The sequence below is a fragment of the Equus quagga genome, chromosome 1, assembly GCF_021613505.1.
Source record: "Equus quagga isolate Etosha38 chromosome 1, UCLA_HA_Equagga_1.0, whole genome shotgun sequence".
Lineage (NCBI taxonomy): Eukaryota > Metazoa > Chordata > Mammalia > Perissodactyla > Equidae > Equus > Equus quagga.
The window spans coordinates 18,354,042-18,378,171 of record NC_060267.1 but is presented as its reverse complement, the minus strand read 5'-3'; the positions used below and the strand labels follow the sequence as shown (position 1 = coordinate 18,378,171).

General features: G+C 42.2%; 1 protein-coding gene across 1 annotated transcript; it reads left to right on the top strand.

Moving 5' to 3' along the window:
- The first annotated feature begins 774 nt into the window (after positions 1 to 774).
- TMBIM6 (transmembrane BAX inhibitor motif containing 6) lies at positions 775 to 21,443 on the top strand. The gene is made up of 10 exons (XM_046669739.1): positions 775 to 882; positions 9,219 to 9,306; positions 9,716 to 9,824; positions 11,861 to 11,981; positions 16,384 to 16,432; positions 16,550 to 16,647; positions 16,838 to 16,917; positions 17,416 to 17,516; positions 18,231 to 18,306; positions 19,420 to 21,443. The coding sequence occupies exons 2-10, from the start codon at positions 9,251 to 9,253 to the stop codon at positions 19,441 to 19,443; spliced, it is 714 nt and encodes a 237-aa protein (XP_046525695.1). The 5' UTR covers positions 775 to 882; positions 9,219 to 9,250; the 3' UTR covers positions 19,444 to 21,443.
- Positions 21,444 to 24,130: the final 2,687 nt, after the last annotated feature.

Genomic DNA, 24,130 nt, shown 5'->3' with positions numbered 1-24,130 from the left:
GGACCAGCCCTCAGGGAGCTCCAGCCCTTTGATCTCCCTTGGCTTAGTTTCTTCGGGGCTGCCAGGGCAGCTCCGCCACATCGCCGCCCTGGTCTCCTCTCCCACCCACTCCATTCCTCTCCCAACTCGAAGGACCAAGGTGACTATAAAGAGCTGCCCACCTCTCGCATGGGGAAGGTGGTCCTGGCAGCTCTCTGGCCCTGCCCATGGTCCTAGGACTACCACTTGGGCTTAGAGGGTGACCTCCAGGCTGGGGTCCGAGCATACGATGCAGGACTGGGGCTGCTCTTTCCTCCTTGTGTTCCTGGAGAATTCGCTGAGCCTTCAAACGTGCTCTGAAGCTTAAGCTCCACGAGATTTACGGTAAATGGGACCCAGTGAGAGCGCTTTTCTATGTGTTCTCTAAACCTCTTTCTTTCCCCCTTTAACATCCAATGATAAGCCTGAAACTAGAATCCCAGGACTTGGCAGCGCTCTTCCATCACGCGTCGTGGGGGCTGTATTCCTCGCTAGGTGTCTTGAGTGGGACCTGCCCCTCTTCACTTTCTCCACTAGAGGCGGCTGTGGACAGCAACCCTTCTTTACTAGGGAGGAAGAAGGCCGAGACCTTTTCCTTCGACGCCCGTTGGCGACCAGAGTGTAGACCGACAAGGGCACTAGCGAATGGCTCTGAAGTAGGCAGGCGATGTTTATGCCTGTACAGCCAATGGAAAGGCAGAAGTGCGGCCAACGGCCAATGAAGACTGGCTTTAAAAAGCGCGAGGGCGGGGCTTCCCTCGAGGGGCGGACGCAGGGTAAAGCGTCTGGAGCGGACCCTGGGAGAGCCAGAAGCACATCCGGTGTTAGAAGAGCCGTGTAGGCTCCTGAGACGCTGGTAGGAAGGTACGTCTGAAGCTGGGACTGCGCAAGCCGGGAGTGAGAAGTGGAAAGGGAGTTAGGAGTTATTGTCTGAGCAAGAGTGGGAGTAGTCTCCACTTTCGGACAGACTGCGTCCTGGGGGAACGGGGCCCTGGTCGGCGACTGGACTCCGGGAAGCTGGGCGGGGAGGGGAGAAGCTAGGGAACTAGTATCGCGCATGCGCAACCGCCCCGGAGTGGGGGAGGGGCGGGGGCGAGTCCGCCGGGTCTTTGGGGGCGTCGAGGCGGGGGGCGCCAGCGAAGGCCCTGTCTTAGTCTCCTTTCCCTCCCTCGTCCTCCTCCTCCGCCAAGTCTAGAAGCGGGGGCCCGTTGGCCCCTCCTCGACCCTTCGGATTCAGGGAACGTCCCCCGCCCCTTCCTTCCGAGGTGAACGGAAGCGAAAGCTCTTGGGTTTGTGGTCACCCCCGCCCCACCCGAGCGATCGCTGCTGTGCTGCGGGGCCTCTGGCCGGGCCGCCTCTGGGCGAGCGGCGGGGGCCTCGAGAAGGGCCTGGTCGGGCGGGCTGCCCTGTCACGGCGGGGCGGGTGATGTCACACTGCTCTGTGACACGCGAGGCTGCTGGTTACTTGTAAGCCAACAGCAGAGGCGAGAGGTGAGAGGAGACCGGGGCTTGGCCTGGCTTCCCAGCCCCACGGGGCAGCCCCGCTAGTCTGATTGGTTACCTCCGGACAGGTGAGGTGGCCTTGGCTCTGCTTGGTCCTGAGCCTTGTGGGCGTCATTCTCAAAGTCCGCTCCGGAAAGGCGTCGTCGGGCGGTTGTTTTTCTCTCGGACCTTCTTGCGGGAGCCGTGGTAATAAGTAGCCTGGGGTATTTTTGTTTGCTTATTAAGTGTGGAATTGCTACCCCGTGCCAGCCCAGGTTGCATTGCCCACCTCATCAGCCTTTCATTGGCCAAACGCTAACAACCACCTCTCTGAACTTGAGACTCTGTTCTAGCAATAGTTAACCTGTGGATGTGTAATCCAGAAGAGCTGACTGTGCCGGAGACACAGACAGGTTTCAAGGTTAAAAGTTAATGGCAAATGGGCTTTTTAAGTGACTTATTGATATTTATTTCTAGTTTATTTTTTGGTTAAATGTGTAGTTTAACAATTCAGTTCAAGAGAGATTATGTAAGTTGCGTAGCCACATTTCTTACGGCTTCTGCAAACACTTATTTCTGTAATTATTAGATTTACTCTTTTTGGTGTTTTTTTTTTTTTTTTTAAGTCTTCTTTGTCTAATGTTTTTTGTCCTGGCTTCGAGAGTATGTTGACGTTTAGATTCTCTGCCGTTTTCCTCCAGTGGGGGCAGAATGGTTGAATCCTTGAGAAATGCAGCCCGTAATTTGGATTGAGGGTTTCCTTCTTCCGTTAATCATCTTGTTGTGGAAACATGGCTTAGTACCCTCTTTCTTCCCTTCTCTCCCTTACCCCCCATTGATGTGACTGCAGTCTTACTCTCCTAAAGAATAGGAAAGATAAAATTAATCCAGCTGTTTAGTCAACATTTCTGTTTTTTCTCCTGATTATGGATATAGTTCATGTTTGTTGTAGAAATGCTGAAAAATACAGAAAAACATAATAGGGATCAGCATATGTTAATTTCTTTCTTTCTTTTCTTTTTTAAAGATTTCTCTTGACCCTATGGCTGGAACTGCCTTAATGAAAACTTGCTTTTCTACTGTAGGGGGTAATAGTAGAAAGAGCACCAGCTTTTAGAGGTCAGAAGACCCTTAATCTGGTTCTGGCTCCATTATTTATTTTAACTTTCTGATGTTGGTCAAGTCAATATTAATATTCCTTTAGCATTTTACAATGATTTCACACAGGTTTCATATTGGTATTCAGTAAGCTTGGTAGAGCAAGCATTAATTAATTATCCTTATCTTACATATACGGAAGCCTAGATGACGTTAGGTAAAATGATTTTCCCAAAGTTATGTGGTAGAAAATGGCAGGACTTGTGACTCCAAATCTGATAATCTTGCCACTATTCGCTGTCTTTTTGATCTTTCTTTTTAATCTTTAAAGTGGGACTAATCATTCTTGGCCTTTCCTCATGGATTGATATGAAGATCAAAGAGGATAATGTATGGAAAAGGACTTTGAAAGTTGTAAAATTTTGTATAAATGTAGTCAGTGGTATTATAGAAGGTACTACTGCTGGTCTGAAGAGTTTCACTTTATTTCATAAACTACCCAAGGGTATAATCACCTCTGGGAACACACTGAATATTCTCTTGATGCTCGCTCTTCTGAATTTTCCTTTACGACTTTGACTTGGCTGTAAGATGTGGTAGAAGTGTCTTCCACTTCACCCTGTTTTGTGTGCCCCCCCCCCCAAGTTTCTAACCAAATTTCATGGAGTAGCTTTTATGTCATACACATTTTGTTTTCCAAAGAGAATATTCAAACCAAGGAGAGAGACTGTAGAGGTTGACTTTTAGGACCACTTGCGTGACCCTTCAAGGTCGGCTCCCCTTTGAGCCACCTGGGGAATGTGACTTGAGGTTACAACACTCTTATCTGATAATGGGGTCTAGAATTGCTCTGGAGACTCCTGGTTGTGCTTAAGTCTGGGAGATAGTGAGCTGAATCCCTACAAGCTCTGCTCTCAAGGTGCTTACAACCAAATGTGTAGGAGGAGAATTGGAATCCAAAACACTTGAAAAAAGAGCTTCAAGAATGAAGGTTGAGTCTGGGTGTGCTGGTTGTCCTAATCTCTGCCTGCTCTCATTTGGGCTAAATATGGTGTTATTGGGGAGGGTTTGGTGGTTTATAGTGGAAGATGATGTGTTTAGAACATTGGTACCTTCTTATGATTCAATGTCTGCCAAACAGTTGTGATTAGAAAGAGAGAGATTCAGTAGTGTCAAAGTTTGGTACAAAAAAATAATTTATTGAAGGCAGTAGGCATTCCATCTCCAGTTACTAGTTTGGTTCTGAGGCAGCCCCCATGAGAGACAAGATTCGGTGTTAGCTAATCCAGGAATTTTCATCCAAGGTAAGAGGGGCTGAGACATCTAGGGTCCAAATCTAGGATGATCAAAGCCCATCCCTAGTCCAAGCAGAATTCCTTGGATTTCCTGCAACGGAACTGACCTACCTTCTAGGAGAGGCAAGGAAAGCATCAAGCTAATGACCATGGACTTCATCAAATTTTCTACTGCCTCAGATTATCACTTAGCGGTTATTAGGCTGTCTCAAAACGCCCTGTGGCCCTGTGGGACAGGAGATACAGTGTGAATGTACCAGAGGAGAGGCTTGCCATTTAAACAAAAGTAATTTTAACCAGTAATAAGATTTTATCAATTTCCTTTAAATTTCAATTTATGACTCCCCTCCTCCCTAGTTTAATTTTACTCTCATTTGGGTAAATATTAAGCCTTTGGGATATAGCTAGCTGTGAGTTATGGTGGAATATATTTTTTTAAAAATGAATTTACGGGTCCCGTGTAAATTAGGCTTGCGAAAAATGTCTTCTAAAACTAGACTTTTAAAAGGGAAGATCATGCACTGAAGACATGAGAGTAATGAGATTTCCACTAGTAGCAACAGTGGTTCACATATTGAGCTGGTCTTATTTAAATGAAGCACTATTCTAAGCACTTTGTTTGTCTTATGTCACCTAATCCTCAACCCTATGAAGCAGGGAATATTATATATTTCTTTTCTACAAATGAAACTGAAGCATGGTGAGGTTAACTGCCAGAAACTTGCTGCATGTCACACAGCTAAGAAAATAACAGCCAAGATTCAAACTTGGTAGGCCATGCTCTTAACCACAGAGCTAGGGAGCTGGTTATACAGAGTCTGAAAACTATTCGATAGGAAAACTACTGGAAAATTACAATCCCTCCTCCCCTTTTTTTCAACAACATGGGATTTTTCTTTTAAGTATCAATTTGGTCCCTTCTGGATGGGTGGGAACAGGGTTCAACGTGGTTGAATTGCTACAACAGGAATGAAGAAACATATAATTCACAAACTAAATGTTTAATTAAATGTGTGAACAATGTTTCTTTGACTTGCTGGTTTAATGTTAAATTGTATACACTGAGGCAGCTTTTGTCCTGGCTCCAGCAATCAGCAGGCTTTTATTTTTCAAAGGCAAGGATTTTTTTTTAATACATACTAAATGCATGGTGGTTTATGTTTGCATAGCTTTTTGCCGCTTGGTCATGTTTCTTTCTTTCTTTTTTTAATAATTATTTTTTATTTTTTTCCAAGGAAGATTAGTCCTGAGCTAACATCTGCAGCCAATCCTCTTCTTTTTGCTGAGGGAGATTGGCCCTGAACTAACATCTGAGCCCATCTCCCTCTATTTTATATGTGGGATGCCTACCACAGCATGGCTTGATGAGCAGTGCATAGGTCTATGCCAGGGATCTGAACTGGCGAACCCCGGGCCGCTGAAGCAGAGTGCGTTAACGTAACCACTGTGCTACCAGGCAGGCCCTTAGCCACTTGGCCATGTCTCACATAGGCTGTACTTAACAGTTGTTAGAACAAGATTGTAGAGAATTTTTTTTTTTTTAATTTAAGCCCTGGCCCTTGATAATCTTTCATTTTAGGACAAGGGTAAGGAAGATACCCAGAACAAAACAACTAACAAGACATAAGACATAGATATTTATTGGTAAGAATATCTGTCTCCTCCTGCTGCCCCTCCCTCCCCAAGCAAAAACAGACCCCAGGAATACCTAACTCAAAACAACACGTTGCTTAAGTTTTTCTTTCTTGGTAAAGCTGTGTAGTAAGTTTTTTGTTTTGTTTTGGGTGGCTCTAGCAGAAGAGGCTAGCCCAGGGAACCACATAATGGTGACACTTCCAATAAAGCTTTAGCAGTATATGCATGACAAATTTTGACAGATTCTGACAAGTTTTGGTATTCCTGCTCTCCTAAGAATGAAGGCATAAAATGGAACTCCGAACCAAATTAAAGGAATTTGGTCTCCGAACCAAATTAAAGGAATTTGGTTTTGATTGACACCTGAATATTTACTTCTCATTTACAAATGCAATGCAGGCAAATTTCCCATGAATCTGGCAGGCACTGTCCAAATTTATTCTATGTAAATAATCCCACCTCCCTGTTTTCGATTTGAGTATAGAACTGGGGAGTGGAAGAGAGGATCCAATTTCTAGATTTCTGTTTGAGTTGGCGGCCAGGGTGAGGCAGAGCATTGCTGGTATTGATTTTGGAATGGAGTTAGATGTCTGTTAGGGAGACTACTATTTTGGATAATTTTGAGCAACTTGCGGTGTACTTTCCCCCCTTTATTGTGGTAAAATATACATAACATAAAGTTGATCACTTTAATGTACTTGTTTTTAAACAAAGATTTTCATTTAACTGTGGGCCCCTCTGGAATGTTGCTGAGTTACTTGGTTAATAGTTTGAATCCTTCAAGCTCTTTTAAGAGCTGAGTGTTCCTGGGACTGAAAATACTGTTGGTATGGGAGCTGCTATTTTTGAGTTATGAATGCAATTTAATCTTGTTCAGCCGAGTTTGCATATTCACCATTGAAATGTAGATATCTTTTCCGTGCAGCTGAAGAGCACAAGTGGTTGAGGCTAAGATAAAAACCTGGTGAGTTTAGTCTATCTGGCAAAACTTGTAAGAACAGTTTTAACTCATTACTTATCTGTATGTTATTCTTGTCTGTTTGGAACAGACCTAGAGCAAATTGTCATGTTTCCTTGATTCTAAGACCTAACTTTTTTCCCCTCATATTTTGACAGTTCTGAAATCAATCGTTGTACATGCATGTCATTATTTATTAAATGTATACCGTATTGCATTTTCCCCCCCATAAAGCTATTAAAATTGCTATGTGTCTTTGCATCTAGAAAATTTGGTGGTTACGTGTTCCACTTAAATTTTAGAATCGGTAGTGATGTTGGAAGACTGGTTTTATTTTATTTATCTTTTTTATGACTTAAACCACAAGGCACTACTAAATCATGGAGAAATTCCTCTTTGACACCTCCCTCCCTACTCTCACAACCTTTGATAGTTTTGGTTTTTCCATCAGCAGTTGTAAGAGAGGCGGTTAGTACCCCCTGGGGAAATGTCAAAGAGCAAACTGGGAAAGAGGAGTTTCTGCCATTCTCCCCTCCCACAGTTTCCACTCAGTGGGGTCTGGTTGCAGTGTTGCTCCTTTCTGATTTACAATCCCCTGGGTATTTGAGGGTTTACTAACCCCACCTCCTTTGTTTAACTCTTGAAATTGGAAGCAAGAGGTACTTGAGCGTTGTTGTTGTGAATACTGAGAAACTTGGCTCCGAAGTTTGCTTCAGTGCTGTTGCAAGTTCTGTCTAGGGATGTCATTAGGGGTGTTAATGGAAGCCTTAAACAAAGACACTTTCCAGGTGCTGGATTCTGCCATCCTCTAAGTGTGCTCTCTAGAGGACATGCTCATCATGGTTGTGGAAGGCTGTGGTTGGCCGTGCAACAGCCTGCAATAATTGCACCATCTAGATCAAGAGGGCCCAGAGCCCTGTGACTTAGAGGTGTGAGTAACAGCTTAGTAGGTTCTGCAGCCTCTCACTGTAGCCATCCTTAACCACTGAATTAACAAAAGAATTGAGGTGAGTAGGGATGTTGGTGAGAAAGGAAGGAGGAAAACTAGAGAAAGCAAGCTAGCCATTGTAATTGTTTCATTTGTGAGAGAGAGCCTCAGGAAACAAATGATGCTTGTGAACTCTAAGAATGGCGTCTTCCCACTGGCCCAGAATTCCTCAAGAGGTCGGTTTGGGGATTGTAAATTTTACTGCTTGGATTAATTTTGCTGAATATTGGTCTAGGTGCTGATTAGCATGGGCATGAGTGATTGGCCTGTTTTTCAAACAAATTACCTTTTGGATTTTAATCCTCCCCCCACCACCCTCCCACCCTGCTTTTGGTAGATTTGAAATGGATGGGCATTATGGGTCTGATAAGAATCTGGAGGATTGATATTTAGGAAAGGCGAAAGCCCTCGATTAAATTTTTAGTTCTATAGATTGAATGTGTTTATTTAGGATTGCCTGTGAGATAGGGGGGAGAGTAAAACGTAAGAGCCTGACTTCATGGTATTGATGTAACCTGGGTATAGTTCAGTTTAAAAATGCACTTTCTGACTTATTGAGACATTGGCAAGATCTGAATAAGGTCTGTAGATCAGATAATAGTATTGTGTCAGCGTTAGTTTATATTTTGATCATTGTTTTCAGAATATACACACTGAAGTACTTAGCGATAAAGAGGCATAGTGTCAGCATCATTAGGAAAAAATAGTTTTAAGGCTGTATATTGCTATGGGGGGATAAGGCAAATATGGTGAAATATTAACATTTAGGAAATCTGGGTGAAGGGTATACAGGAATTCTTTGTACTATTCCAACTCTTCTGTAGGAAAGGTTCTAAAACATGTTTAAAAAAAAACTTTCTGCACAAATTCCTTTATCGTCGAGGAACTTTCCTCTTTTTTAAATTGTGGATTCTTTTCCATTCTAAAATGCATTAGATGCAAAGTTTGTAATGTATGTATTTAAAATGCAAATCCTAGTGCCAGACCCAGCTTTATAGTTTTTCTTTTCTATCTTTGAGGCGCTATACCTTTGCTGAGGGAATTCTCTAGTATCTTGAAACAATGACATAGAATTGCTTTATGTTCCAGTGAGTGGGTCCTTTTAACTAGATTGCTAATTGAGAATTTCTCAAAGAAACAGTCTTCTTTTTTCTTCTTCTCCCCAAAGCTCCCCAGTACATAGTTGTATATTCTTTTTTTTTTTTTTTCTGCTTTTATCTTCCCAAACCCCCCATACATGGTTGTATATCTTAGTTGCAGGTCCTTCTAGTTGTGGCATCATAGTTGTATATTCTAGTTGCAGGTCCTTCCAGTTCTGCTATCTGGGATGCCACCTTGGCATGGCCTGATGAGGGGTGCTGGGTCCTTGCCTAGGATCCGAACCGGCAAAACTCTGGGCTGCTGAAGCCAACCACTCCGCCATGGGGCCAGCTCCACAAACTGTCCTTTAAAGGGGCAAATTACCTTCTGAAAGAAGAGAAATCAAATGCTAGTAATCATTTAGGGAGGAGAAGAAGAAGAGTTCATTTCCTCTGTCCCCTTTAAAATGGTTGAGTATGATTGCAAATGTATTCTAGAAGAAATCATATAAAAATGAAAATGGTTGTGTTAGGGCAGTGGAGTTTTAGATAACTTTTCATTTTTCCAAACTTTATGTTGCTATTTTTCATAAGGAAGTTATGTTATCTTGTATATCCTTGTGTCTTTAAAATAACCTTTCTTCCTTTTATCCTTGATTCTGCAGAGCGGAGGCTGTGTCCCACAGAGTCTGGCATCATGAACATATTTGATCGGAAGATCAACTTTGATGCGCTTTTAAAATTTTCCCATATGTAAGTGTTTTGACCTTGACTGTAGTTCCTTATTGTATTTCTTTTCATATCTGGTTTCTTTTCCTCTTCCTAGTTTATTAACTTTTGTATGTATAAACTAACATAATAATTTTGCTAGAATTGAGAGGATCTGATAAAAGCATCCGGATTCTAAGGGCTGCTCTGTGGTCACTGGAAAGCCAGATAGTTGCTCTAGCTTGGGTACTGATTGTTCATAGTTTTGGGTTTTTGGCTCTTCCCCAGCATTTAAGATTCTCTGTTAGTTAATTAACCTATTTCAAAACCTTCCTTTTTTAATTGCATTATAATTTTCATATATTCACTGGGAAGGAGAAGAGAGGGAAATGATTCTTGGCTTAGAGATGAGATTGGTCCCAGAGTGATGGCCGTTATTAACATTCTTTCCTAGAACCCCCTCGACGCAGCAGCATCTGAAAAAGGTCTATGCCAGTTTTGCCCTGTGTATGTTCGTGGCAGCTGCGGGGGCCTATGTCCATGTGGTCACTCATTTCATTCAGGTAAGAGCAGTTTTCTCTCCTAGTTGCTGTAGCACAAAGTGCATTAGGCAGAAACTAGCTCAGCAGGGTGGTACAAGCCTGTCCCCCTCCTTAGTCCTTTTCAGTGGTTTGGGATCTGAACTCAGCCAGAGCCAGCTGGTAAATCAGGACATGTAGAGCCATTTAAATTTCTGGCAACTGTGCCCTTTCTAAATACTGAAAACAGAATGTCTTAATCCTGACACTGAGTGGTGTGCTCCTGACGTACAAGACCCCGCTGAGTAGAGGCATGATGTGCATGCTGGGGTTCTTCTGCACAGTGGCCTTTTTATATTTTCCTCCATTCTTCCTCTTTTTTGCCTGAATGACTGTGGAGAGCTTGGATACAAAACACTGATTGTATGATTAATTATCAGAAGAGGCAGGGTTGAGACCTTTAAGGGTTTGACCCATTTTATCTCTGATACACTTATTATATCTGCATGGTTGAGTGAAAACCTTCAACAACTCGTTTTCCTGTGTTGAGAGAGAGTTTGAGTTTGGCTGGCAGGAATAAATGGGACAGTTGAGGAGTAACAAAAAGTTAGAAATTCTCTCTAACCAAGACTTGTCCCTTTTAGAGTGTCCTTTTTTGTATAAGTACAGGGGTCGACCTGTGTTGGCATTTGTCACTATGCCTATGCTGAAGCATCTGTTGGCAGGGGTTGTGTAAAAGATTACTCTAGACACTCAAAGGATAGGAGTTTGATCCCTCAAGTTTAGATTAAAACATACTCCACTTTTAGGTGAGAGTGGTCCTTTTGGTTTCTGGTTGTGTTTTGTTTTTTTAAGTAATGTAGTAAATTACAGTCATCCTCATTATTTGTGGATTCCATATTTGTGAATTTACCTACTCACTAAAATTTATTTGTGACTCTAAAATGGTTACTCATGGTGCTTTTGCTGACATTTGCAGTTATACCCAGAGTGGCAAAAAATTTGAGTTGCCCATCACACCATGTTCCAGCTGAGGTTGAACAGGCAACACACTGCCTTATTTCATGCTCTCATACTGTAAACAAGTGTCCTTTCCATGGTCTATTTAGTGCCATGTTTTTTGCAATTTTGTGATTTTTCTTGGTGATTCTGCTGTTTAAAATGGCCCCCAAGCATAGTGCTAAATTGCTGTCTAGTGTTCCTGAGTGCAAGAAGACTGTGGTATGCCTTATGGAGAAAATATGTATCTAGATTAGCTTTTGTTCAGGCATGAATTATGGTGCTGTTGGTTATGAGTTCAATGTTAATGAATCAACTATATTTATCAAATAAAGTGTCTTTAGACAGAAAACACTTAAAACAAGGTTATATATTATCAATTGATGAAAGTGTGGTGACTAGAAGCTCACAATAACCTAAACCTTTATTTCCCCCAGGAGCAATTCTTTGGTATTCGCTAGTTTGTTGTATGGTGAGGGCCTGATTCCTGGTTCATAAACTGCTTTCTTCTTGCTGTGTCCCCACATGGGGGAAGGGGCAAGGGAGCTTTCTGGGATCTCTCTTATAAGGACACTGATCTCTTTCATGAAGACTCCACCCTTATGACCTAATCACCTTCTAAAGACCCCGCCTCCAAATACCATTGCATTGAGAGTTAGGATTTAAACATGAATTTCTGGGGGACACAAACATTCAATCCACAGCACCCTCTCAGTCTTTTTGCTCTGTATGTGTATATGTATTTTAAGGTGATCAAAAAGGAATCCTTTCTACTTGTTCTACAGATTGCAGTGTGCTTCAAACACTTGTCATTTTGATTCATCTTTTCTATTTCTTGGGCAAGACTCGTTTGACTTGGGTAGCCGTGCTTGATGGACTACCCAGGCTGGGAGAGCCTCCAGGAACCACTCCTGTCCTTCAAAGCTTCTGGTTTTTCTCCTCAGCCCCCACTGCCTTTTCCCCTGCCTCCAGATTAGAAGCAAATATTTGGAAGTTCAGATGAATATTTGAACCCAGTAAGGTCTCCTGCAAAATAAATGTGATACTTTCAAGTATTTAATTATTGACTCTGCATCTGACAGGCTGGCCTGCTTTCTGCCTTGGGCTCCCTGGGGTTGATGATTTGGCTGATGGCAACACCTCATAGCCATGAAAGTGAGCAAAAAAGACTTGGACTTCTTGCTGGATTTGCTTTCCTTACAGGTATGTTAGGGGATTGGTCTAATTTTGAGGAGGGAAACTGTATTTTTCCTCTCTCTTTACACTAAGGCCTGAGATTTGTATTTATCCTGACTCACCCCAACTGGCATACTGTACTATCCAGTCTTGTGTTTGAGTGTATTTTGCTTTGTACTGCTTTCTTATTTCGTATAGGTGCATCTTCCTTCTCCAAGGAAAGGGTAAGCTCTTTGTGACTGGTGACTATGACTTCCACTTTTGTATCCAAAAACAAGCATTTGTGTGCTTGAATGAATGAGGTTCAAGAGCTTAGGTCCTATAAGTTGTTAATGGTAGATGTGGGACTAAACTAGGCCCGAGAATCTGACTTAGTTGGGCTCACACTGACAACTGTCACAGGAGCATCTGTTCTCAACCTTGCAGACAGCTAATTAAAGCCATATATTGAGACTCATCCTACAGGGCACTTTGCTGATTCTCAAGAAAAGAATTAAAAGCACAACTCTTCTAGAATTGTTAAGGAAAACAGGACTCGAGCTACATAGTAAAAATACTTGCAAAGCAACATTTGAGTTAGTACAACTCATTATGAGTACATCTAATCTTTAGTGTTGGAGAAATTGTGAAAAGGAAGGGATTTAGTGAATAAAATTTTTGTGTCAGGGAAAGCTATTTTTTTTTATTATTATTATTATTTTTTATTGAGTTATTGATAGGTTACAATCTTGTGAAATTTCAGTTGTACATTAATGTTTGTCAGTCATGTTGTAGGTGCACCATTTCACCCTTTGTGCCCACCCCCCACCCCACCTTTCCCCTGGTATCCACTAAACTGTTCTTAGTCCACATTTTTAAATTCCTCATATGAGTGGAGTCATACACAGATTATCTTTCTCTTGCTGGCTTATTTCACTTAACATAATTCTCTCAAGGTCCATCCATGTTATTGCAAATGGAATGATTTTGTTCTGTTTTGCAGCTGAGTAGTATTCCATTGTATATATGTACCACATCTTCTTTATCCATTCGTCTGTTGCTGGACACTTAGGTTGCTTCCACGTCTTGGCTATTGTAAACAGTGCTGCAATAAACATTGGGGTGCACAGGACTTTTGGGATTGCTGACTTCAGGCTCTTTGGATAAATACCCAGTAGTGGGATGGCTGGATCGTATGGTAGTTCTATTTTTAGTTTTTTGAGGAATCTCCATACTGTTTTCCATAGTGGCTGCACCAGTTTGCATTCCCACCAGCAGTGTATGAGGGTTCCTTTTTCTCCGCAACCTCTCCAACATTTGTTGCTGTTAGTTTTAGATATTTTTGTCATTCTAACGGGTGTAAGGTGATATCTTAGTGTAGTTTTGATTTGCATTTCCCTGATGGTCAGCGATGATGAGCATCTTTTCATGTGCCTATTGGCCATCAGTATATCTTCTTTGGAGAAATGTCTGTTCATGTCTCCAGCCCATTTTTTGATTGGGTTGTTTGATGTTTTCCGATTGAGTTGCGAGAGTTCTTTATATATTAAGGATATTAAGCCTTTGTCAGATATATGACTTGCAAATATTTTTTCCCAGTTCGTGGGTTGTTTTTTTGTTTCAATCCTGTTTTCATTTGCCTTGAAGAAGCTCTGTAATCTGATGAAGTCCCATTTGTTTATTCTTTCTATTGTTTCCCTTCTCTGAGAAGGCATGGTGTCCGAAAAGATCCTTTTAATACTGATGTCAAAGAGTGTACTACCTACGTTTTCTTCCAGAAGCCTTATGGTTTCAGGTCTCACCTTTAGGTCTTTAATCCATTTTGAGTTTATTTTGGTGAATGCTGAAAAAGAATGGTCAATTTTCATTCTTTTACATGTGGCTGTCCAGTTTTCCCAGCACCATTTGTTGAAAAGACTTTCTTTTCTCCATTGTATGCCCTCAGCTCCTTTGTCAAAGATAAGCTGTCCATAGATGTGTGGTTTTATTTCTGGGCTTTCAATTCTGTTCCATTGATCTGTGCACCTGTTTTTGTACCAGTACCATGCTGTTTTGATTACTGTAGCTTTGTAGTATGTTTTGAAGTCAGGGATTGTGATGCCTCCCATTTTGTTCTTTTTTCTCAGGATTGCTTTAGCAATTCGGGGTCTTTTGTTGCCCCATATGAATTTTAGGATTCTTTGTTCTAATTCTGTAAAGAATGTCGTTGGGATTCTGATTGGGATGGTGTTGAATCTGTAGATTGCTTTAGGTAGAATGGACATTTTAACTATGTTTATTCTTCCAATCCATGTACATGGAATGTCTTTCCATCTCCTTATGTCGTCATCCAATTCTCTCAGAAAGGCCTTGTAATTTTCATTATATAGGTCCTTCACTTCCTTAGTTAAATTTACCCCAAGGTATTTTATTCTTTTTGTTGCGATTGTGAATGGTATTGTATTCTTGAGTTCTTTTTCTGTTGGTTCATTACTGGAGTATAGAAATGCTACTGATTTATGCAAATTGATTTTATACCCTGCAACTTTGCTGTAGTTGTTGATTACTTCTAAGAGTTTTCCAATGGATTCTTTGGGGTTTTCTATATATAAGATCATGTCGTCTGCAAACAGTGAGAGTTTCACTTCTTCCCTCCCTATTTGGATTCCTTTTATTCCTTTTTCTTGCCTGATTGCTCTGGCCAGGACCTCCAGTACTATGTTAAATAAGAGTGGTGATAGAGGGCATCCTTGTCTCGTTCCTGTTTTCAGGGGGATGGGGTTCAGTTTTTGCCCATTGAGTATGATGTTGGCTATGGGTTTGTCGTATATGGCCTTTATTATGTTGAGGTAGTTTCCTTCTATGCCCATTTTGGTCAGAGTTTTCATCATAAATGGCTGTTGGATCTTGTCAAATGCCTTCTCTGCATCTATTGAGATGATCATGTGGTTTTTATTCCTCAGTTGGTTGATGTGGTGTATCACGTTGATTGATTTGCGGATGTTGAACCATCCCTGTGTCCCTGGTATGAATCCCACCTGATCCTGATGTATGATTCTTTTGATGAATTGCTGAATTCTGGTTGCCAAAATTTTGTTTAGAATTTTTGCATCTATGTTCATCAGTGATATTGGCCTGTAGTTCTCTTTTTTCATGGTGTCCTTGTCAGGTTTTGGTATCAGCGTGATGTTGGCCTCATAGAATGTGTTAGGAAGTGTTCCATCTTCCCTAATTTTTTGGAATAGCTTGAAAAGGATGGGTATTAAATCCTCTCTGAAAGTTTGGTAGAATTCCCCAGGAAAGCCATCTGGTCCTGGGGTTTTATTCTTTGGGATGTTTTTGATTGCTGTTTCAATCTCTTTCCTTGTGATTGGTCTGTTCAAATTGTCTGCCTCTTCTTGAGTGAGCTTTGGGAGACTGTAGGAGTCCAAGAATTTATCCATTTCCTCTAGGTTATCCATTCTGTTGGCGTATAGTTTTTTGTAGTATTCTCTTATAATCCATTGTATTTCTGCAGAGTCTGTTATTTCTCCTCGCTCATTTCTGATTTTGTTTATTTGAGCTTTCTGCCTTTTTTTCTTTGTAAGTCTGGCTAGTGGTTTGTCAGTTTTATTTATCTTCTCAAAAAACCAGCTCTTTGTCTCATTGATCCTTTCTACTGCCTTTTTCATTTCAATAGTATTTATTTCTGCTCTGATTTTTATTATTTCTCTCCTTCTGCTGACTTTGGGCTTCATTTGTTCTTTCTTCTCTAGTTCAGTTAGGTGTGCTTTAAGGTTGCTTATTTAGGATTTTTCTTGTTTGTTAAGATGTGCCTGTATTGCGATGAATTTTCCTCTTACTACAGCTTTTGCTGTATCCCATATGAGTTGGTATGGCATGAGGGAAAGCTATTTTTTGAAAGCATTAAGGGGTGGAATTATCTGAAGGAGAGAGGAGAGTAGCCAGAGAAGAGGAAACCTTAGAGCTGGAATAGATTTCCGTTGGGAAATGTTCACCTGCAGAACCAGTCTGGCCGTTTTTGCTGCAAAAGGAGTTAGTCCTGCATGACTACAGGTTGTTGGCCACAAGGCACTGTTTTCTTCTTTATCTTTTTCTTCTAATTCCTGATCTGGCCTACATTACAGTCTCACATCACTCCTCTTCAGAGTTTTACAGCCTTATGATTTAGCTCAAAAATGTTTGACATGCCTGCTTCATTTTCTCTAGTTTCTCTTCCTTCTGGGATCATCCTTGGTTTTCAACTAAGAGGACCATTTTGCTGCTCTGTCTATAAATAAGTCAGTCAGTCAAGTATACGTTCTCTGGAAAACGAGGGTGAAGGAGAGAGATTTTTAATTACTTTAGTCCACGTTTTGTTTGGTTTTTTAGGAACATAGCTATGCCTGTGCTATTGATGATCAGCTTTTGGATGAGGGTCCTCTTCAAGAATTGATGGTAATATTGTGTTTTGGGACTTTTTGTTTTCTAGGAGTTGGCCTTGGTCCTGCCCTGGAGTTGTGCATTGCCATCAACCCCAGGTAACTGTTAAAGTGTGATATCATTTATATCTTTTTACCTTTATGAATATGCCATCCAAAAATAGGTTATATACCTGTAGCCCTCAATCTAGTGGCCTTTTTTTTTTTTTTAAACAGTATCCTTCCCACTGCCTTTATGGGCACAGCAATGATCTTCACCTGCTTTACCCTGAGTGCACTCTATGCCAGGCGCCGTAGCTACCTCTTTCTGGGAGGTAAGTGTGACTGGAAAACAGAAGGTCTCCACTTTAGCCAGAAGTCTCACTAGGACTCTTTCCCTACTCTCCAACTTCTTGTGACTATTAGGTTGAAATTGAAAGCCTTTGTTTTGGGGGGAAAGTAAGGAATGGCCTTACGGAATTGCTTTGGCTTTTTTGAAGATGGCTTTTTGTCATCTCTTTATAGGTATCTTGATGTCAGCCATGAGCCTGATGCTCTTGTCCTCCCTGGGGAACCTTTTCTTCGGATCTATTTGGCTTTTCCAGGTAAGACTTTGCATGTAACATTCCAGCAGTCATTTGCCTCACACTTCTTTTTCTTGCTTAACCCTAAAGCAGGATAGACTAAGAATCCTCCGGAATGCTCACCTTTGTTTGGCAGTGCTCTTGAAGCCTGCCACCCACCCCCCGCAACCCTCCTAGGGTGGGGCCTTCTGCTATGGGTGAGAGTACAGACTGAACAGGAGTTGGGCATTGCTGAGGAGAAGACAGATTGCTCAGAGATCATTTGTCTAAAGCCAGTCCAGCAGCGGCTCCTTGTTAAAATGATTGAAGTTCTTCCAGTGACATAAAAAAATGAGTGCGGAATTGTGCCTAGAGAAGTAATGTGGTCTTCACCACAGGCTTCGGCTCCCATGAATGTTAGTGTTAGCAGGGTCAGCGTTTGATGTACTTTTGGTGGCCAAGAGCCAGAAAGAGGTGCAGCTGTTTTTTTCTCTGTGGTGTCTACCATATGGTAACCTCATCTTCTTCTTTTTTGGTTAGGCAAACCTGTATGTGGGGCTGGTGGTCATGTGTGGCTTTGTCCTCTTTGATACTCAACTCATTATTGAAAAAGCTGAAAATGGAGATAAGGATTATATCTGGTGAGTGTGAAAACTGATCTTTAACAAGTGTGAAGGGTGAGGCATAACTATTTCATGCCATAGCTGTTTTCTGCATCTCTGGGGTGATTCTTTGCCTGACCCACCTTTCTGTCCACATCATTAAGGATAAGAGTGGATCAGGTGGCACTGGCTGAACTTAACGTGGCCAAGCTTTGGAAGTGTATATGGTAGGATACCCATGATTTTGGAACTGTGTACCCAATAGCATAGTCTCTCTCAATTCCTGAAAAGACATCAAATTTTTAAAAATTGGACTAATAATATGTATTTAATTATCCATACTTTTAATAGTGGTTACCTCTAGGCAGAGGAGAGGGAAAGAGATCTTTCACCTTTTTCTCTTTATATTTTTGTATTATTTAAACCTTTAACAGTGAGAAGAAGATACATGTAACTTTTAATATATAATTTTTTTAAATGTAGTAATCCTCTCAAATCTCACAACTAGTGGCAATTCAGGGTTCAGACTTGGACCTCTGCGGAGTCTAAAGCCCAGTTTTTCTCTTCTCTGTGCTACATGGCTTTGTTGAGGTGCCAAGGATCTCAGACCCCCGAATTTCACTTCCTTGGTGGTGGAGTGTTGGTAAAGCTGACTCATGAGGTGGGGGTAGGGTTTTTATGTTCTGCACCTTTGTGAGCTTGCGGATAAAGAAGGTGGGAAGTGCAGTTTGTAATCTGGTTCTTCTCTTTCAGGCACTGCGTGGACCTCTTCTTAGATTTTGTTACTCTCTTCAGAAAACTCATGATGATCCTGGCTATGAATGAGAAGGTTAGTTGGCCCACCACCTGAAGATCAGAGAATGGCCCTTGGGCTCAGCATCTGTGTGTACTTCAAATCTGAAAACTTGCTCACACACACTGTAGGTCTAGGGTAACTGTGAGGCGGGCCACTAAGTGACAACCCAGAAGTCTTCAGCTGATGGAGAAAAAGGAACAAGTAAAAATAATCCTTTTTTAAAAAAACAAATTCCTGAGATTAGTATCAAAGGGAAAAAGAGTTTCAATGGCAGCAAGAAATAATCTATATGAAGAATTGAAAGGCTGTAAAGATAGTTATGAATCAGAAAGATATTTTACAGGATTTGTTTAATATTGACAACCAGCTTTTGTAAATATATTTCAGAAGTAAACCAATTTTATCCATTTGTTAGTCTTAATTTTTTTCCAGAGAAGCATTCTGTGTAGGGTTAATGAGTGTCAAACATCAATTCCAGCAGTAGGGGAACAAAGGACACCGTGAGTTTTGCTTTACAGACCTTACTGTGGAAGAGGAGACAGTGAGTGCAGTGGCGGTGGGGGCCTGTGACCAGATGGGGTTGGTGCTTCCATGTGGTCTGTGCGCAGCTGGACTGAGCACCAAGCAGGTGCCCCAGTTTCAGTCAAGGTAGCTCAACTTTCATTGGTTTAATACACCAGGCTCCCACCTAAGATTGAATGAAGAATTCTGCTGGACTCGATTATTTCTGAATGGTTGGTTTATGCACAGGATTTATGCTTCTCAGGCCTAATGGAAACTTGGTCTTGGCCTCTCATTTGGTTCTTATAGGGTAGACTGCCAGGCTGCAGCCTTCACTGTTTGGGATCTGAGCTGTGGTGGTTGTGAGTAGCTGAGAGTGGTCTGGCAGCCCACCTAGATACTCTTGGGATGGGAGTAGGAACAACTGCTTGACCTTTATTCTCATCAAGTCTGTCAGCACTTTGGGGGGCCACCAGTGGAAGATGGTTAAGATTCGGTTCCTGCTGCACTGAGGGAGCATTTCTCTCTTTTTTTCCTCAATTGTCTGTCCCAAAACAAAGGCAGCCAGGTATTGGCTCACTCCAGAGTTTTAGCTTAAATGTCAGATGCCAAAAATTAATTGGGTATTTTTTTCTTCGTTTCTAGGATAAGAAGAAAGAGAAGAAGTGAAATGACCATCCAGCCTTTCCCATTTGACTTCTCTCCCATCACCCCTCATTTTCCTCTTTGCACACATTACAGGTGGCGTGTGATAATGAAAAGCATCAGAAAAGCTTTTGTACTTTGTGGTTTTCTCTATTTTGGATTTTTTGATCAAAAAACTGATTAGCAGAATATAGTTTGGAGTTTGGCTTCGTATTCCTGGGGTTCTTCCCCACTCCCTTTTCTGTCAACCCCATCCCTACCCTCTTCCTCTGCTCAGGCAGCCAGTCCACCGTGATAAGGAATGGGACCCACAGAGGGAGCAAACTCCAGGAGTCCACTTTCCAACTGAGCTTCACTACCTGGACCGGAACTGTTGGGTAGAGCCTCCTCAGCTCTTCCTGCCTCAGCATTGTTTGATTTGTGCACAGTTCTGGGGCACTGGGCAGTGTGTTTTCCATTGTAAAGAAGTTTGCTGGTCCCATTGTTACTCGGGTTCATTATATCTAAGCCTCTGTCAACCCCTGCAAGGAAAATGAAGAGCCTCTTCTGGTGGATGCTTTGCTTCTCTGAGCTGCCCAAGTCCTGCTGGTCTGGCAAGCACACTTTTCTGCCTTGCCATTACAGAAGGAATGTGGATTTGTGTCTATTCCCTTGCCTGTCCCTTGTCTGACCCTCAGGGAGTCTGCCTGCTTTCCATCCATGGGGTAGAAGGATTTCAGCACAAAGGGAAGACTAATTCTTGTCACGCATTTATGAAAAGGCTGATTATGTATGGCAAGCTAGAGCATGGATTTCACACACCTCCCCTGGTCGGTCTGTCTGTATTTTTATTGGTTATCACCTTAGTTGTGAGTGGCCTCTATCAGGCAGCTATGATTTCCCAGGAGAGGAAAGATAGGGAAGGGGAATGGTTGAGCCTTTGGGGATCATTGTGACTGCCAGACAAACCTAGATAAGGACCTGTTTGGAATGGGGGGAACAAAATCTCCGCTGAATGGATCTTTGTTCGGATCAACAGAACTGTGATGTGGGCTGTGATGACTTGGGAGGCAGCATTCATAACAGTCCTTCGGTGCATTTTTATCTTACCCCACTTGGACACAAATAGGTAGTGTCGGGCCAGAGATTTGGGGCAGTAGGTAAATGTTCATTTTACAGATGCACTTTAGTTTTTGGTCTATTCACCTGTTTCCAGAAATCTGCAGCCTCCTTCCAGGTGGGGGCCAGGTGACCAAACCTGTAAGACGTCTGGTTTCCTACAGCTTTGTGGTCGCACGTGTGGGAGGTCAGGGCTGATGTGGATCAGCAGCTCCTTTCCTGTGGGCTGCCACAGTCAGCTGGCACAGAAGGGCGGGCAGCCTTGGGAGCCCTCACAGGGCTTCAGTGTAAGGGGGACTGAGCCATCGAAAGCTCATTGCCAGAAGGATACCATTTTTGGCTCTCCCTCTTCACTACCAGTACACAGTTTGACCCAGTGGCCACTGGTTCACAGTACGCCACGTCACTGCCATCCCATGAAACAGTTTGTTCCCAGGCCGTGCAGAATCCTGGAGTGGCATGCTGACCAGAATGGCTTGCTTCTGCAGAGGATGCTGCCCCCTGACTTAGCTGCTGCCTCCAGCTTCTTGCTTAAGAACTTACTAAAGGGACTTCCTTCCCATTAAAACCCCAATAGCAACTCTCCCTAAATTTGTTGATTCTCTGCTAGGCCTAAGAATCTGAATTAACATCTCTTGAAGCCAAACTCCGCCTCTTGTGCTTTTTTTGCTTTCGATAAAGGAGTTTTTCTTTAGAAACAGTGCCAAGAATGACAAGATATAAAAAACTAATTTTAAATAAAATGTCTAACAGGTTTTTAATACAGTAATCACTGTAATTATCACTTTCTTTTCTAGTTCCTTGGTTTTCAGCTCAGGCTGCATTCTCTAACTCATACTGTGAAGAAAGAGGTGTTTTTGATTCAGAAATATATGAAATCTACATAGTCTTAATTTGTAAAAAATAAAGAAAATTCCTTAACCTTTCCTAGTGTAAATGTGTGTTAAATTCAAGGCCACAGCTGAACATGGGTCTGGGGTACTATCTGACGTCCTAGTGGGGGCTGGGAGTGGGACAGGCTTAAGTTTCTGCTCTAAGTGTGAATGGAAAGAAACAAGGACCCCCACTTAGGCCTCCCACTTTGTAACCCTAGCTTGCCACAAATGTTGAGAATTTTCTCTGTCCAGTACACAGCTCCGGCCTTTCTCTGCTCCTCCCCTTCCCCAGCCTTTATTGTAGGTGGTTTTTAGAAGCAGCACGTGTAGTTGGTTCCACTGTACAGCCAACCTTTGGAATTTGGGGATCCATAATGGAAAAAGCATCATAATCCACTCATTCTGCAAGTATTTCTGGTCACCCACTGTGGTCAGGCTCAATTCTAGATGCTAGGCATCATCAGTGAAAATAGAAAAATCTTGGTCTTCATGGAATTTATATATGAGATTATAAACCAAAGTTTGCATTATAATCAGGTTATTCCATTTGGGCATGCTTGCCCTCTGGTTGTCATGTTCTTGGTAGACAGAACTTCCTGTTACTGTGACTGGTTCATCAGGTTACTCCCAGTTGACCTTTTTGGAGTCCACATACTTCCATCCCAGCTAAGGATAGCCACGTCTTTCTTCAACTTGAAAAGTATTCCTTAAGCATCTTCACCATTTTCTCTCTTGCTGACTTTGAAAAAGGCCAGTCTCGAAGACTCTTTAAAGCCCAGTTTTATCCTTAGGCTGCCTTCTGTTCGGTGGTGGTTGGGGGGAGGGGAGGTTTGTGGAGGGAACAGTAGGCACAACAGAGCTTACGATATATCAGGCACTGTCGAAAGAGCTTTACATGTTTTGTTTAATATTCCCAATAGCCTAAGAAGGTGGCATATTTACTGCATCCGATCAATAACTTCCAAGGTTGTGCTGGCAGGCAGTGGCAAATCTGTGTCCAGAAAACCCAGCTGTGCTGTCTCTGGAGCCCCTGCTCTTCATTGTTGTCCTATGTAGGTAAGGTTAGTGCTTTCTAGGCTGGTGTCATCCTTTCCATCCTGACCTTCCTCCTGGCTACCGCTCCAGCTGAGGTGGAACGGGAAATGTGAGGAGTTTGGGGCAAAATCTCCCCACCCCTAATCTTTGTAACCAGAGTGGGAGGGTGAGTTCCATTTTAGATCTCCCCCAAGGAGCCTACTAATTACAAATTAATAGAAGAAGTTAACACGCAGCAGCTCAATCATGCCTAGCAGACCTGCAGGACCAAACTAGAGTGAGGAAGGCCCTGGTGAGTGGCAGAAGTGGAAGGGCCTCTATGCTGGGAGAAGAGAGTCTGTCCTGCCTAAGCAAGCGATCAGATGCAGGCATCCACTAGGTGCCAGGTGATGTGCTCCCTGCTAGTGATAAAGACGGATAAGACAGTTACTGCTTTTTAAGTCACTCACAGCTGAGCAGAGCCGGAGAGCCACATGCAGACGTTATGTGCTTACGCTGGGGTAAGCACAGTAGGCTATGAGACAGCAGTGGGAGACACTTAGCCCAGCCTGGTGGTTCAGGGAAAGGTGTTTTGGAGATGATACCTGAGCTAAGGCTAAATCTTGAAGATTGAATCAAAGTAAGACAGGTGATGGGTTAAGTAAGGCAATGGTGGGAGTGGATGTTTTCAAGTCAAGGGATTAGTATAAGAAAAAAGGCACAAGAGCATGACTCACGGGGGAGTGCTGTGTTGTAAAGTTTAAGGAGGAGACTAGTAGGAAATGGGAGGGACGGGTAAACAGGAACTGAGGACCTGGTGTTCCCTGTCAAGGAGCTGGTTTTGTCCTGAGGGCAGCAGAGAGCATTCAAAGTGGTCAGATTTGTGTTTTCACATCTCAAGTGACTGGAAAACAGACTGGTGGGGAGGGGACAGTTGAAAGGCAGTTATACACTAATGCCCAGATTGTGATTTCTCTCATTTCTCACTAAAAGGAACCAGAGCTCCTTGGAGAAATGGTGCTTAAAGTTCTGTGCAGGAAATGTAGAGGACGAACCTGGAACATAATGTAATGCCAGAAAGCAAAGACACTATCAAAGATAACTAGCCTCATTCAAAAGGACTCAGGGGCTAATCTAAAGAGGCTCCAACTGGCTCCAAAGATGGGGTAATATGAGCATCAGTAAGTATTATAATTGCAATGGATTGAAATCAGATAAATATTTTTAAACCCACAAGTTCATGAAGATATTTTTTAAGTATCTTATTGGTCACCTTTGGAGGATGCTAGAAACCAGTCACTTCTGAATACTTTTTAATAAAGGGGAAGAAACAAGCATTTGTCTTTTCTGTATTAACTGTACTTTAGGGTAATCAGAAAGTAAGTGAAAGTTTCTCTCCATGGAAATATTCCAGCTAACAGGTGAAGAAATTATAGCATTAGTTTATCACTATTTTATAAACCTCTGATGAAATAATGAAGCTAGGCAATGAAAATCAATAGCCACCAACATCATATTGAGAGAGATAACCTGACATATATCCCTCCTGAAGGAAGTAAACAACACTACCAATGAAGTTTTCTTGCAAAAAAACCTGAATCTGAATCATATTAAGTTCTAGATCTAAGTATCAGTTTACAGGAAAGACAGAGATCAGAGGACTATGTTAAATAACATCGTGGGGATGCAAGCAGCAAAATTTAGTAAATGCAAAACTCTAAAGA